The sequence below is a fragment of the Carettochelys insculpta genome, chromosome 2 (assembly GCF_033958435.1).
Source record: "Carettochelys insculpta isolate YL-2023 chromosome 2, ASM3395843v1, whole genome shotgun sequence".
NCBI lineage: Eukaryota > Metazoa > Chordata > Testudines > Carettochelyidae > Carettochelys > Carettochelys insculpta.
Window position 1 is genome coordinate 127,084,518 of NC_134138.1, and position 15,272 is coordinate 127,099,789.

Sequence of the window (15,272 nt, forward strand, 5' to 3'; positions counted from 1 at the left end):
CACCATGCAGAGGCCTACAGACCCAAGCCTGAACTGCAATTAAACAGTGGCTCAATTAGCTTTGTGTTTAGCTCAAGCCCATGGGTCTGAGGCAGCAGGCCCAAGCCAGCCATTGGTATTTAAGGGCAGTGCTGGTAAAGGGATACAAAATAGAGCCAGACTCATCAAGGTGGTTGGCTTGAATCAGTTCAGGTCTCTGGTCCCTAAAATGTGCCACTGCCTGGTGTACGCAACATGGCTCATACAAAATGAATCCAGGTTCCAGTGGACAAATGTCCACATTATGGAAATCACCATAACTGGCAACGTAGACGACCGTGATAGCAGTGAGGCCAAGAAACCAATGGACACCACCAGTGACTGAGAGCAATTCCATTGTGGTCAGGTGACTTTAGACAAACAGGTGCACCTCTAGCAATTCAGGGCCCCAGAGCAAAGCAAAGGGCCCTCATGCATGCACGAGTGCTGCCAGCTGTGCTGCTGGGCATGCTTTTCTGGCATGGCCAGGCTTTCTGCATGTCAGCCCAGTAGGGTTGCCAATTGTCTACTCGTACAGACTCACAGACCCTTGCCCCACTGCCCTACCAATGTTCCCTCTAATCTTTTCCATCCATGTGTAGAATAACTTTATGTGCACTCAGACATGTGCAAATGTGCACCACTAGTGAAAACTAGCAAAGTGCCCACAGGAGGTGTTTAATGTTTAATCAGCTCGGTGGCTTCAGAATCTCTCCTGAGTGGCCACACAAGCACACAGCTTAAAGGGAACACTGTGCCCCACCCCTTCCCTGTGGCCACTCCCTGTCCCACCGATTCTCCAAGGCCTCACCCCAACTCACTCCCTCCTTCTTTCCTCCATCATTGGCTCTCCCGCACCCTCACTCACTTCACCGGCTGGGGTAGGGTTTGGGGTGCAGGAGGAATGGTGGGGTCAGGCGACGGGAGAGATTTGGGATGTGGGAGTGGCAAGGGGTCAGGCTGTGGGAGGAACATGGGTGCAGGAGGCCATGTGGCCCTGCCAAGAGCTGGGAGTTACAGAGGGGCTCAAGGTGGTGGCACTTACCTTGGGGGTCTCCTAAAAGCAATGGACATATCCCTCTGGCAGTGGCTCCTACGCAACAGGTCCAGGCCATCTCTATTCATTGCTGCACACAAGCACCGCCCATTCACAGACAATGGGAGCTGCGGAGTCAGTATTCAGGGCAGGGCAGTGTGTGGAGACACCCCCTGCGTCCAAAAGGGTCTCAGAAACATGCTGGCTGCTGTTAGGACTGGCATGGAGCAAGGGACAGGAAGCCTGCTTTGGCCCTGCTGTGCAGGCAGTGGCGGCTGGGACTCCCAGTTCCTGACCTTTGTTTTTTTTACAAAAAATATACCTGGTTGCCTAAGATAGTGTCAGGCACCTACTGAAATTTTGAAAAGCATCTAGGTCCCTAAACACCTGTAAAAGTTTGCCGCTTAATTTAATTGGCTGTCGGCTGGGCAACTTGTCTTTATAATTGAATAAACTAAGCAATTTACCCTGCTCTTTGGGATTAGATGGTTCAGAAGTTGCTAGAGGTATCTACTGAACAATCCAACTTGGCTTTCTGTAATACCACTCAGCTCTGAGACCTTCTCTCTGAACTTCATTGAACTCTGTTATTACTTCAGATTCATTCAACCAATGTACTTTAAAGAGTTCAGAGCAGTATTTGATTCTTAATATCTTTGCAATTTAGCTTTGATGGGTAATGAGATCTCAAAAGGGAAATGGTTACCCATATAGAAATGGAATCGTATTCACTATAGACCAAAAACATATTTAACTTCAAACATGAGCAGTCTCTTTAACTTCAGTGGACCTGCACATGTCCTTGAAGTTAAACATGTTCTTCAGTGCCTGATAGCGGAGCTCCTAAAATATATATGTATATATATTAATTCAAATACAGAAAATACCTCTCCGTTATCGCTTTAACAATTACCTTCATATCTGTACTACAGCTCCTGCTACATTACAGATCAGAAGATTTCTCAGGATGTTTGGCTGGCTCTCTTGTCAACTAGTGAATTCCTATTAATCTTCTGAATCTAAAAGTTACAATCTGTGCCCTCCCTCCTGTAGCTCAGGGAATGGGGTCCCAGCTGGCTTACAAAGGCTCATGCTGCTTCTGTGCTGGTAGAATTCTCACCTGCCTTATTATGGATCCTGTTTGGCTTCCATATGTTGCCACGTTGGTATATACAGCATGGCAGAATTGTTTCTGAAGTCTCATGCACACCAGAGTATTCATATCAACCCGCTATAAAAGACAGCTGCATCTACACTGGGAGATAAATTCAAATTTAATCCAGTTAGCTCAATTTTACCAGGTGACTGTCTTCACTGTAAAGACCATAAGCTCAGTTTTGGGTTCACTAATCTCGAGAATACAAAATTGTATTTACCTGACGGGTATAGCTCCAAGCTCAAATTCAGAAGTTTGATTAAAGGGCAGTGTGGAAATGCCATGTCTTAAATCAAATCTATTACCTCCAGAGGTGTACCGTATATACCCCACAATGCCCCTCTCAGAGCTCCACTCTGGCCGCTGCTCTCCAGAAACAGGAAGAGCCTGAATTTCCAAGCGGGAGCAGTGAACCGTTAGCTGTAGGCTCATGCTAGTATGACAGCTTGAGAAATGGCTTCTTTCTTTCTGTGCTGTTAGTGCATCTACCCATTCAAGCAGCCCCTGCAGGGAGTTCACAGCTGTGTCTGTACACTTGCTATTTTTTCATGCACTGCCTGGTGCCAGCTCCTGCCCCTCCATATCATGTGCCAACAAGGCTGTGCTGGGGGTTGTGCTTGCATAACACGCCGAGAAACTTCTTCTCAGTGGATGACATTTGTGTGCAAACCCCCTTCCCCTCCCCCACAGGTGCCATGCAGTCTGGGTCTCTCCTGCACTCAGACACATCACGTGGGTAGCCCCGCAACCCAATCCAGTAAAAGGATGTGCCCACTGTTCGGTGTTGACTGTGCTGCCAGTCTTGTGTTTAGGGCTCCAAGGGCGGGAAAGATATTCTGGGCTTTGCTGCCGCAGTGAGGAAGTCTCCCCTGGTGGCTAAGATACAGGGGGCTTTGCTGCTGCTGGGGAAGGACCACCTCAGCTGCTCCTCCATTGAACCACCCACCCCTTGGCCCATACTGTGGCTTGCTGCTGCTGGGGAAAAGTCTATCCCTGTGGTAAGAGGCTTGTTGCCGCTGGTGAAGGACCACCTCAGCTAGTCCCCCACTGCACTCCCCCTTTGCCCATACTGGTGCTTGCTGCCACTGGGGGGAAACCAAAACTTCTTTTTTTCCTGCACTTTTCTACCCTCTCACTTTAAAAAACAGTCCCGGCCCCTGTATTACTTTCAGGGATCACATGCAGGCAATGATGGGAGGTGGGACACTCAGTGAATGGCCAGTTGAGAACAGTCGTTTCACAGAAGACTTAGAATGCACAGGAAGGCCAAAGACCCTCCCCAGCACCAATATAGTGAGGGAGAAAACAAAAAATCTTTTTTCCTACACTTTCCTATCCTCTTACTTCTCACTTTGAAAAACAGTCCAGGCCCCTGCATTCATTTCAGGGATCACATGCACACAATGATGGGAAGTGGGACAAGTGGATGGCCTGTGGAGAATACAGTCGCTGCATCTGTGTTTGCAATGTCATGTGGGGGGCGGGGGAAACACAAGTTCTTTCTTCTAATTTTGAGGGTCTCTGCATTATTTCCAGGGATCGACATATTTTCAGGGATCGGGAGGGGAATGAGGCAAATACAATGTGGGAAGATGATGTCAAGACCAGTGAGCATACCCAGAATGCTACGGGGATGAGGGAACTGTGGGATAGCTCCCCACAATGCACTACTGCAACAGTCAATGTTGGCCAATATGAGCGTGGCAACAACGACTCCACTTTGTGGGGAGCACATAGGAAGTGAGGCTGGTCAAAATCAAACTTATAAATTCCAGAATTAGAAAACGGATGTAAGTAGATTTGATTTTATCTAGTAGTGTAGATGCAGCGTAAGAAAGGGATTTTCAAAAGCAGTAGGTGAGTGTGTATTTCAAGTGTGTAGGTTCAGCTAGTCTGTTGGCCCTGCTGTTTGTTTACACAATTACTGTACATCAAAAGTGGGAGCAAAATACTGTAGAGGGAAGTAGAATCAAATACAGCACCAGCTGAAAGGGGAATCCTACATTCAGATCCTAATCTTTAGTAGCCACAAAACTGTCATCTCTATTATCTCTTCTCCGTCTACACCTAACTTTTTAAAATGGCCTTTTTAAGATGGCCTACACTGCTTCTTTTACTTCTTACTTCTGTTGCATGCCCCAATGAACAGAATATGTAAGGTTTCTGGCCTGCTGCATCTCTGAGATGCAGGGCAAAAAGCGTTGTCTATGTTCTTCTGAACAATCCATCAGATGGAAACTCATTGGCCCCAGTCTGCGGAAACATAGCGATTAGGCCATGTCATGTATTTCGAAGCCAGAGCTGGATTTGTATTATCCCGGTGTTTTGGGATGTTCGGCTTTCTATGTCAGTATTATAGACAAAACTGGGTAGGAAAATCTGTTACACTCCTGCACACGCCACTTCAAAGTACGTAAATGCTATATTTTCAGTCTACTGTTATTAGACTTGTCTGTTCCATTCATCTGCGAAAGAGCTTGTTGAGATCTGACTTACGATTTATTAGGGCAAGGAGCCACTTAGAGTTTGGGAGAAGTTTGGTGTGATATCTAAACAGTTCTGAGATGGGGTGTTATCTATTATTCACGTAGCAGTGATGCTGACAAGCCAGACTTTTGCTGTGCTGAAGCATGTGGAAACATATAACAAAGACAGTTCCATATACATTTAAAAAGAGACATCTGGGGACACAGCAAACAGAAGGGGGGGGGCACAAGGAAATGAGGAGAAAGTTAAACTGAGGCCTTTACCAACTTGTTGAACATGTTCATAAAAGGGTTGTCTTCTCTTTCTGTTACTGTAGGTCGTTATCCGCAGCAAAACAAAGGCACCTACATCCCGATCCCTTTGGTAGAAGAACTGGAGAGTGGGACGTGGGGAGCCAAGATTACCTGGAGGGAGGACAGTTCCATTAGGCTGTCCATCCTGTCTGCTCCGACCTGCATTGTGGGGAAATTCCGCCTCTATGTCGCCGTTTATACTCCCTTTGGCATCATCCGAACCAAGAGAAACCCAGAGACTGACACCTACATCCTCTTCAACCCCTGGTGCCCAGGTGAGGAGCTGAGCAATATTCCATAGCAAGGCCTCTCTATTTTCCCAGCTTTCTAGGAGGCTGGGGGAATGGAAAGGTTTGTGGTAGAGGGGGGCAGGGCTTATTGTTGTGTTAACAAGTGGTTGGTTATTTTCTGGTTTTTGGGTGGGCACTAGCTGGTGGCTTTATTTTAAAATTTGGTAGAGATACCTAGAGTCCTGGATACAGAGGTAAAAGTAACTTCAGTTTCTTACAGGCACTGTCCTATTGCAACCCCATCCCACTGACTCCCCCAGGGTTGCTATAGGGCAGTACCAGTGAGAAATTTATGTGTGGGATGAAGTGTGTGCAGGGGCCTCAAGAAGAGGATTGGGGATGTGGGTATGGGGGAGCTGAGGAAGTGTGGGGGCTCAGGGGCAGGTTTGGGGGTTGCAGGAGTCAGGGCAGGGTGTGAAGTATGGGGGGGCTCAGAACTGGGGTTTGGGGATATGCTGGGGAGCTTGGGGCTGGGAGTGTAGCCACTGTGCTGCAGGGTTGCTGGATGCCTAGGGCAGTAGGGACCACATTGCCCCAGCTACCTGAACACTGGGGGGGCAGATGGAATGCTGGGGCTGGCCAGGGAAGGGGGCTGTGACCACCAGTCTCTTACTGGCGCACTGCACTGGGGATCACTGGCATGCTTTCACATTTGCCTGGACAGCTGCTTGGTCACTCTGTGTGTCTAATTCAAAGCTCAGTGAAATCAATGAGTCTTTCCACTGATTGCAATGGACATCGTTTCATGGTGTGTGTGTGTGTGTGCGTGCGCGCACATAAAACTGATACAGCTCAATTAAACCAAGTTTATTTTCACCAAACCTGTCTGGTGTAAGGAATACAATATGTTCAAGCAATCCCTCCCCCCCCTCACCCAGCCACCAGGTGCAAAGAACAAAATGTTTAAAATCCCATGTTGCATTTGTGCATATAAAAATCCATATGCACATTTGTGGTGAATTCTTTGTTAGGAGCATTGTTGAAGAGCGTACAAATGAGTCGCAAGTTCTGAGTTGCATTAGGCCTCAACGTGATAAAACTTGGAATATGGACAGATCTGGAATCTAGAATGGTATCAAACTTTTGGTAAATCAAAATGCTTTAATGTACTTCTGGAACGCTTCCTTCTTGAGAGACATAATCTGTTTCCCATGATATTTATGTAAGTGTCTTTACTGCCAAATAATAAGCATTGTACTTTGTGATAAATGTTTGGCATTATTAATAGAATTCTATGCAGCACTTTGCTTTGTACTTGGAGTGATTTCTCTCGAGTTCCTTACCTGTTTCTCATCCAAGCAAATACGGGCAACAATTAGTTTATGTATTTGTTGAGGAAGATTCATCATTAACTCTCAGCAAAATGACACTTGTTAAGTGGAATTAGGACTGAAAAGGAGGGAAGAGAAGGAGCTAGGAGACGATGCTACAGCATATTGAATTGTACTGAAAAACAGTGCACAATTGGGTAATATAAAATTGGAAAGCGAGAAAATGGCTCCATGGACAAACAAGGGGCATAGCAAGGATAGTAGTGGGGGGAATCACAACCAGCTGCAAGTGTGCAAATATAACTCATCACTGTTAACAGATCCTCCTCTGTGCTTGATTTGTAGAGGAGTTTGTTACAGCTCTAGCTCAATGCTTTTAGTTTGAGACATCTCAGGTTCAGTGCTCAGTGAGCTGGTCAAGATGAGTGCCAGCCCTTCAGTCATCCTGAATCAAACCTAATGCAAAATCCTCCTAAGAAATGAAGTAATCTAGCAGATCATCATGAAAAAATGCGCAACCGTTTCATATCACATGCTTAGCCAGCCCTTCAAGAACTCACTGCTGTAATGCTATGTACATCTGTTGCATATGACCAAACAGATAAAACTAAGATAAATATAGATCAGTTTAATCTCATTATTTTAACAAAGAAAATGTTAAGGGGTGACGGGTTTACAGTATAAAAGTACCTACATGGGTAACAAATATTTATTAACAGGCTCTTCAGTCTAGCCAACAAAGGTATAACGGGATCCAGTGGCTGGCAATTAAAGCTAGACACATTGACTGGAAACACTGTGTAAGCTTTATGTAAGTGAGGGTCCTTAAGCTCCAGTATATGGAGGGAGAAAAGCTAATTGAGAGTCTTTGGGTTAAGCTCAGAGGCAGAAGCAACAGAGATGATGTAGTCTTTGGTGTCTACTATAGACCATCAAATCAGATAGATGAAGTAGACAAGGATGTCTTCATACAGCTAAGATAAGCTTCCAGATCACAGGCCCTGGTTCTCATGGAGATTTTAATCACCCTGGCTGCATCTTCACTATCAAGTTCTTTCTTTCATGGGACCTGTTTTTTTGATCTCTGGCCTGTTCTTTTGAAAGAGTGGGGGCTGTGTGGATGTGCTCTTTTGAAAGAGCAGATTACTCTTTTGATCTGCTTTTTCTGTGCATGGACGCACTCTTTTGAAAGAAGTTCTTTCAGAAGAGACCTTCTGGAAGAGCTTCTTTAAAAAAAAAATCTCTGTAGTGCAGATGGAGCCCTTGACATTTGTTGGGAGACCAATACAGCAGCACACAGACAATCCAGGAAGTTTTTGGAGAATGTTGGGGATAACTTCTTGTTATAAGTGCTGAAGCAACTGACCAGGGGCCATGCACAGCTTGACCTGCTGCTCACAAACAGGGAAGAACTAGTAAGAGAAATAGCAGTGGGTGGCAACCTGAGCTGCAGCAATCATGAGATGGTGGATTTCAGGTTACTGACAAAAGGGAGGAAGGTGAGCAGTAAGACACAGACCCTTGATTTCAGAAGAGTAGACTTCAACTGCCTCAGAAAACTGATGGGCAGGATCCCCTGGGAAGCTAATATGAAGGGGAAAGGAGTTCAGGAGAACTGGCAGTATTTTAAAGAAGCTTTATTGATGGGACAAGAAGAAACCATCCCAATGCACAGTGAGAAAAGCAAATATGGTAAGCATCCAGCTTGGCTAACCAGGGAAATCCTCAGTGAGCTTAAACTCAAAAAGGATGCAAATAAGAAGTGGAAACTTGAACAGATGACTAAGAATGAGTATAAATATATTGTTGGAGAATGCAGGGGAGGAATCAGGAAGGCAAAAGCACAACTGGAACTGCAACTAGCAAGGGATGTGAAGGGCAACAAGAAGGGATTTTACACACGTCAACACTAAAAGGTTGATCAGGGAGCATGTGGGTCATTATTGGATGAGGGAGGTAACCAGGTGACAGGATGTGGCAAAAAGCTGAAGTACCCAATGCTTTTTCGTTTGTTTTTTTTTTTGCCTGTCTTTGCAGACAGGTCAACTCTCAGACTACTGCATTAGGCAATGCAATGTGTGAGGGAGCTGGGCAGCTCTCAGTGGGGAAAGAACAGGTTAAGGGCTGTTTAGAAAAGGTAGACACACACAAATCCATGGGTCTGGATTCAATGCACCCCAGGGTACTGAGGAAATTGGCAAATGTCATTGCAAAGCCTTTGGCCATTATCTTTGAAGACTCTTAGAGATTGGGAGAGACCCCAGTACCCATCTTTAAAAAATGAAAGAAAGACAATCCAGGGAACTATAGAGAGGTCAGCCTTACCTCAGTCACCAGAAAAATCATGGAGGAGATCCTCAAGAAGACCATTTTGAGGCACTTGGAAGAGGGAAAAATGATCAAGAGTAGTCAACATGGATTCACCAAGGCAAGCAAGTCATGACTGACCAATCTGACTAGCTTCAGAGGCTCTGTGGATATGAGGAAGTCGATGGATGTGCTATACCTTGACTTTAGCAAAGCTTTTGATACAGTGTCCCAGAAGTTAAGGAAGTTTGGATTGGATAAATGGACTGTAAGGTGGGTAGAAAGCTGGCTATTATGGTCAGGTCAGGGTAGCAATCAATAGCTCTATGTCTGGTTGTCAGTCAGTTTCAAGAGGAGTGCCCCCCAGGATCGGTTCTAGTGTTGGTATTGTTCAATATCTTTATTAATGACCTGGAGGATGGGATGGATTGCATACTCAGCAAATTTGCAGATGACACTAAGCTAGGGAGACAGATAGATACATTGGAGGGTAGGGAGAGAGTCCAGAGTGACCTAGATAAATTGAAGGATTGGGCCAAAAGTAATCTGATGAGGTTCAACAATGACAAGTGCAGAGTTCTGCACTTGGGACGGAAGAATCCCAAGCATTGTTACAGGCTGGGGACCAAATGGTTAAGTAGCAGTACCGCAGAAAAAAGACCTGGGGATTACAGTGGCTGGCAGGTTGGATATGAGTCAACAGTGTGCCCTTTTAGCCAAGAAGGCTAATGGCATATTGGAGTGCATTCAAAGGAGCATTTCCAGTAGATCTAGAGAAGTTATTATTGCCCTCTATTCAGCCCTGGTGAGGCCACATATGGAGTATTACATCCAGTTCTGGGCCCCCCAGTACAGAAAGGATGTGGATGCATTGTAGCAGGTTCAGCTGGGAGCAACAAAAATGAGTAAGGGGCTGGAGCACATGACCTATAAGGAGAGGATGAGAGATATGAGCTTATTTAATTTGCAGAAGAGATGAGTGAGAGGCAATTTGGTAGCTGACTTCAACTTCCTGAAGGAGGGCTCTAAAGAGAAAGGAGACAGGCTGTCCTCTGTAGTGACAAATGGCAGAACAAGGAGCAATAGTCTGAAGTTACAGAGGAGGAGTGGGAGGTTGGTTATTTGGAAAAACTGTTTCATCAGCAGGTGGTAAAGCACTGGAATGCTTTACCTAGAGAAGTGGTGGAATCTCCATCCCTAGAGGTTTTTAAGTCCTGGCTTGACAAAGTCCGGTCTAGCATAATTTAGTTAGGGTTGATCCAGCTTTAGGCAGGGGGCTGCACTTGATGACCTCCTGAAGTCCTGTCCAGCCCTAGGATTCTATGTTTCTAACCTGGCTTGGTATGGGTTCTCCACCATTGGCACTCTTTATACAAGAGGTCAGTCTAGATCAATGGTTTTCAGCCCCTTGTTCAGAGACCCATGCAGATCCACAGCGTAGATCTGTTTTCAAAGAGGTCCTCAACTCTATTTGAAAGTTTAGGGTCCCACAAATGAGGAAGGGTTAAAAACCACTGGTCTAGATGATCACAACAATCCGTTCTGTCTTGGAAGCTGTAACTCTCTATAGACAAGGTTACATAAGACTCTGCCACGAGAGGCTGAAACTGCTAATGCCATGCAAGTACACCGATCCATTGTGAATCTACATGAGTAGAACAACAAGTAAGGGGAAAAATTGGGAAGAAGGATGCTTTCAAAAGTGGGGTTTCCTTTCAAAGAAACCCCGTCTACACGGCTGTTCGTGTTTTGAAAGCAGTCCCTTTCAGAAGTGAGATCCCATGGGAGTATGCAAATGAGGCAAGATATATTTAAATACGTGCCTCATTTGCATTTTCAATCAGCTGTATTTACATGCCCCTTCCAAAAGGGAGAGATAGTGTAGACGCAGCCTGTCAGTCAAGCTAGAGAGTGTTTCTGGTTGGCGGAGCTACTGGCTTTAAAAGTCATTGGATTCTCTCATATGACTCTCCCATCTTAGCTGTATGACTAATCACCAGTCAGACTTTACTAATTCAGCTACATAACTTTACAGCCTGACCCTGCAATATGATGAGTGCCCTCAACTCAGGCTTTCAGCACACTACAGGATTAAGAGGTTTGTTTAAATACTTATGTAAATCACACATCTTTAATCATCTTTGATCTGGGTACCCTGAGCTGAAGTAATCCAGTTCACTCCGTACAGCCTTTTGCTAACTGAGCATTGTATTTAAGCTGTTGTGGATATAGACATTTTTGCTGCTCTAATAACAAATTTCTTCCACTCGTCCTTGACTATACCATATCTAATTTGAGGATTGTATAATTTGGGTGGTCCTGAACCGCTCTGCTAAACTATTGTGAAACCAACTTTGTGCCATAGGAAATCCTTCCTAGATTTGCAAGGGCCAGATTTTGAGTTAGTAGAGTTCTGCCTATTCTGCATACTCCTGTCAATGTTCCCTGTAAGCAGAACAGTTGGGCAACCTCCCAGAAGAGATTCAAATGCAGAATGCCCCCAGCCACTCACAGCCAGCAGCATGCATTTCTATTGGTGGTGCACATCCACACATGCCTTGGCACACATTACAAAATTTATTCTGTCATGGACAGAAAAAATTTAAATGGACCACGGCATATGGCCCTTCAGCCGCATTATTGAATTCAGGCCGAGCGTACTTCATGCTTACTAAGCTTCATACAGGTAAAATACAGGCAATTAAATGCTGCATTGCTGGAAAGTTATTTGTTGCCAAGGCAAAAGCTAATTAGAATAATTCATGTGATCCGCCTTTTCATCAGAGTTATAGTGCCACTAACACAGAATAATTGTGGAATTATGCTACCAGCAAAGTGCTTAGAATCAAAGTTCTCTACAAATGTTTTGTGTTTTCTTCTAAACCGTGCTGGTGGTATTGAAAGCTGCTGCAGTCAAAGCAGTTGGCTTCAAGGGCTTATTTCCACTCTTCAGTGAAAGCTGAAATCTTTTTTGATTTATTAAAACACAAATATTTTAAACAAAAAAAGAATGGCAAAGGATTTAGTCAGTCTTCCTCTGATATAGGTCAAACCTCTTTAGTCTGGCACTCTCTCGTATGCCAGCATCCGCAATCCATCATGATGTTAGTGAGGCAGACAACCACTTATCATGGGCGTGGCCAAGTTTGCCATGGTCCCATAAAGTTTGTTTACAGCCACCAGTCCTGGCTCTCAGTGTTCTACACCATTATTTAGCTGTAATTTACCCCTAAAAGCCCAGTAAGCAGTTGAAGTGTTGGTAATGCTGCTAGACAACAATGACCTCCTGTGGTCTGACAAAATCTCTCGTTCGGCACCGGTCAGGTCCCAAGGGTGCAAGACTAGACTGTTTCAATCTGTATTTGCAAAGATTATGCAGTTTTCAAATAGCATGATCATTCAGGTTGATAACTACAAGATCAATGGATATTTTTAATCTGTGAAAGAAAATACCTGCTGTCATCAAATCATAACCTAATCGATACCGAAGGGGTAAATTATCTATATAGATGGAAGGTGATCCAATTTTCATTCTATTAACTGTTCTCTATCCACTTATATTTTTGCCAGTTTTTTTTTATTACAATGCAAAGGTCAATGAGTGAATATATACAGCAGCTCAATCTGCAAAGTATGCAAACCAACACCAATCAAATAGGCTGTAGAAACCTCATGAGCTGTGAAGTATGCAACATTATTGGCAAAGTACTACATGGGAGCTGTTCAGAGCTAGGACTCAGAAACTGGGAAACCTCACTTGACAAGCTACTTCCGTAGGGTCAGATTCTCAGTTTGTGTAATAAAACAAGGGAGGTGTTTCAGTGTAGGCCATCTGAGGAGCAGTGTGAAACATTTCAGTCTACATAGGTAACTCATGAATTAAAAACCCTGATTCTCAGCTATGTCAGCTATCTCAGCTAAAAGACCCAGCTCTGTTAGGTATTATGACAAATCCCTCATCTGTTCCTTAGGGTTCTGCTCTTCCAGGCAGTTTCTTGCATGCTTCAGAGATTCGCAGAGGCCCCTTTTGTTGCCCTGGGACTGCCCTTTTCCAAGCTATTTTCATCCCAGGGAGGTCCCAATTGGAGGTGGAGTAGGTCCCTCTCCACCAGTCTCGAGCTGCTTTGGTTTTGCCCCTGTTAGTCCGACTCCAGGGAAAATGGTGGCGGGGAGTCTAGGCCCACTCACTGCCCTGGACTCCAGCCCAGTGTCCCTAGGGAAGGCAGGAGCTGGTGGGGGCTTTTGCCTCTGCCCTACAGCAGTGACCTTTCCCTGGGCCTCTTAACCTCCAGCCTCCTTCTCTCTGGGCATCACTCCACCACCCCTCCAGCTGCCTGGGGAAAGCCTTTTATAGGGAGCCTGGAGGCCTTAACAGGTGCTCGGTTGCGTCCTGTTACTGGCTAACCCCTGATGAGGCCCAATGGCCTATCCGTCCTGCAGGACTGCACCCTCTGGGAATTTAGGAGGGGAACAAAAAGGAGTTCATCCAACACCCAAAATGTTCCCCCTCATCAGGCACTTGTATGCTGCAGCCTGTGATCTGCCAGGGTGTGCTTATGTAACATGCCGAAGGGTGATTGCAGGTCAGGTAGGCACAACCTGCTAGTTTTGATCTCGCTAGCATTCTGAAAATAGCCATAAAGATATGTCTGGGCAGGCTTCAGGGTGGGCTATACAAGTCTGCCTGGTCCCTTAGGTATGTGTTCATGTTATGAGGCTGCAGTGAAGTCTAGTTAGCTGTATCTTCATGTCTAGCTTCAGGCATGCTTGCTAGGCTAAAGGTTGTGTGGGGACGCCTATCTGAACTGCAGTTATGCCTCCACTTGCAGAGTAGATGCACCCTCTGTTCACAGCCAGGAGCAGGTTCATAAACCTGTCCATGGGTAGCCAGTCAGTGGGGAAGCGGGATGTAGAGTAACTGTGTAACTCCACATTATGTGCACACATGGCTAGGGGCTAGCCTGAAACATCATGGCTGGAAACAAGTGTTTGTGCCTGAAGCTCCATGGCTGGAGACCTGCTCCATGTGGCCAGGGTCCCTAAGTCCCACTGCCCAGTCTGCCCCCTCAGTCAACTCTCACTGTGCTCCCATAGGTTGAGAACTCATCTTTCTCCTGCAGCCCCGTGCCCCACCTGTCTCCAGAGGCAGTGCAGGGTGGCACATCCTGAAAGGGAGGAGAGGAGATGATGCTTTGGCCCTCCCACCACACAGGTGGACTGCGGCTGCACAAAAAGCATTTGGCCACAGAGGCCGCAGTCAGTCTGGCCCCATTACTAATTTTTGATGGCACAATGGAGAGCCAGCAGTAGAGTGGTGATGTAGAACAGTTTCACATCACAGGACCACAGCCCTGGGGGTTTTTTCGTGCCAGTACCTGTTGGTACGGAGTACCAGCACCTCAGCAGCCCCAGCCTGGCTGGGTGGCAAAGAATCCTGCCAGCCCCATGCCTGGGAGCCATCTGGGGTGCAGAGCCCTGCCAGCAGCTCCAGGACCAGGGACCCGGCCAGGGCTGGGGAAACCGTGGCAGCCCTGTGGTTGGGAGCTGGCAGCTCCAGCACTGGAGCCTGGCTGGGGGCAGGGAACTCTGCCAGCCCCACACCTGGGAGCTTGTTTGGGTGCAGAGCCCCACCAGTAGCTCCAGCACCAGGGACCTGGCAGGGAGCAGAGGGCCCAGCAGCCATGCAGTGAGGAGCTGGCTGGGCCTCAGAGCCCCCCCAGCACCATTGGAGGTGGCAGGTGCGGAGCGCTGGTTGAGTACCAGCTCCTCTTTCTTTACAAAAAAAGCATTACCGCAGTCCATTATTTCCATGTCATTTAATATCTGTGGCTGTGTTTTAACTTCATTGCATACAGCACATGGTTTGTGTTGCCATTGCATTACATCTCTATATATCCCCATTATTGCAAGCCCTTACACATACAGGCAGATCCTCAGCTGGTATATCATAGCTCCACTGAAGTCAACAGAACTACACCAGCTTACACCAATGATCTGCCAATGCTTAGCTTTAAGCACACAAAAATCCCATTGCTTTCAATGGGATTGTTCATGTGTTTCAGACCTGTGAGACAGGGTTTGTATGCTCTGGGCCAATTTGCTCTTGATTGAAATGAGATCAATATAGAAAAAAAAGTCTTAAAATATTTTTTGACAAAGGACTTTTCAATTTGTTTTGCTTGTCAAAAGGCAAGTATTTCCTGCCCTTATTGCATGGTCAATCATGCTAATGGGGCCAAATGTACCATAATTGTAATATTTAATGGAAATTAATCCAAACTCCTTAGCTATTATGAGGGAAATCATGCAGTATAAGTTCGGTAATCATTTTTAAGGCAGCACTGTTTTTAGTTTAAATTGCTTGACACGGAACTGGTTTCCCTTAACATTAGTAGGTTTGAAATGGTTGGTCTT

At 45.8% G+C, this 15,272-nt stretch overlaps 1 protein-coding gene across 1 annotated transcript in view; it reads left to right on the plus strand.

Annotated features, from left to right (window-relative positions):
* The window catches only part of F13A1 (coagulation factor XIII A chain), a 109,830-nt gene that overhangs the window by 42,973 nt on the left and 51,585 nt on the right, over positions 1 to 15,272 (plus strand). Inside the window, exon 4 of the mRNA XM_074985920.1 lies at positions 5,014 to 5,265. Coding sequence (XP_074842021.1) covers positions 5,014 to 5,265 — 252 coding nt within the window. The remainder of the gene's footprint in view (positions 1 to 5,013; positions 5,266 to 15,272) is intronic.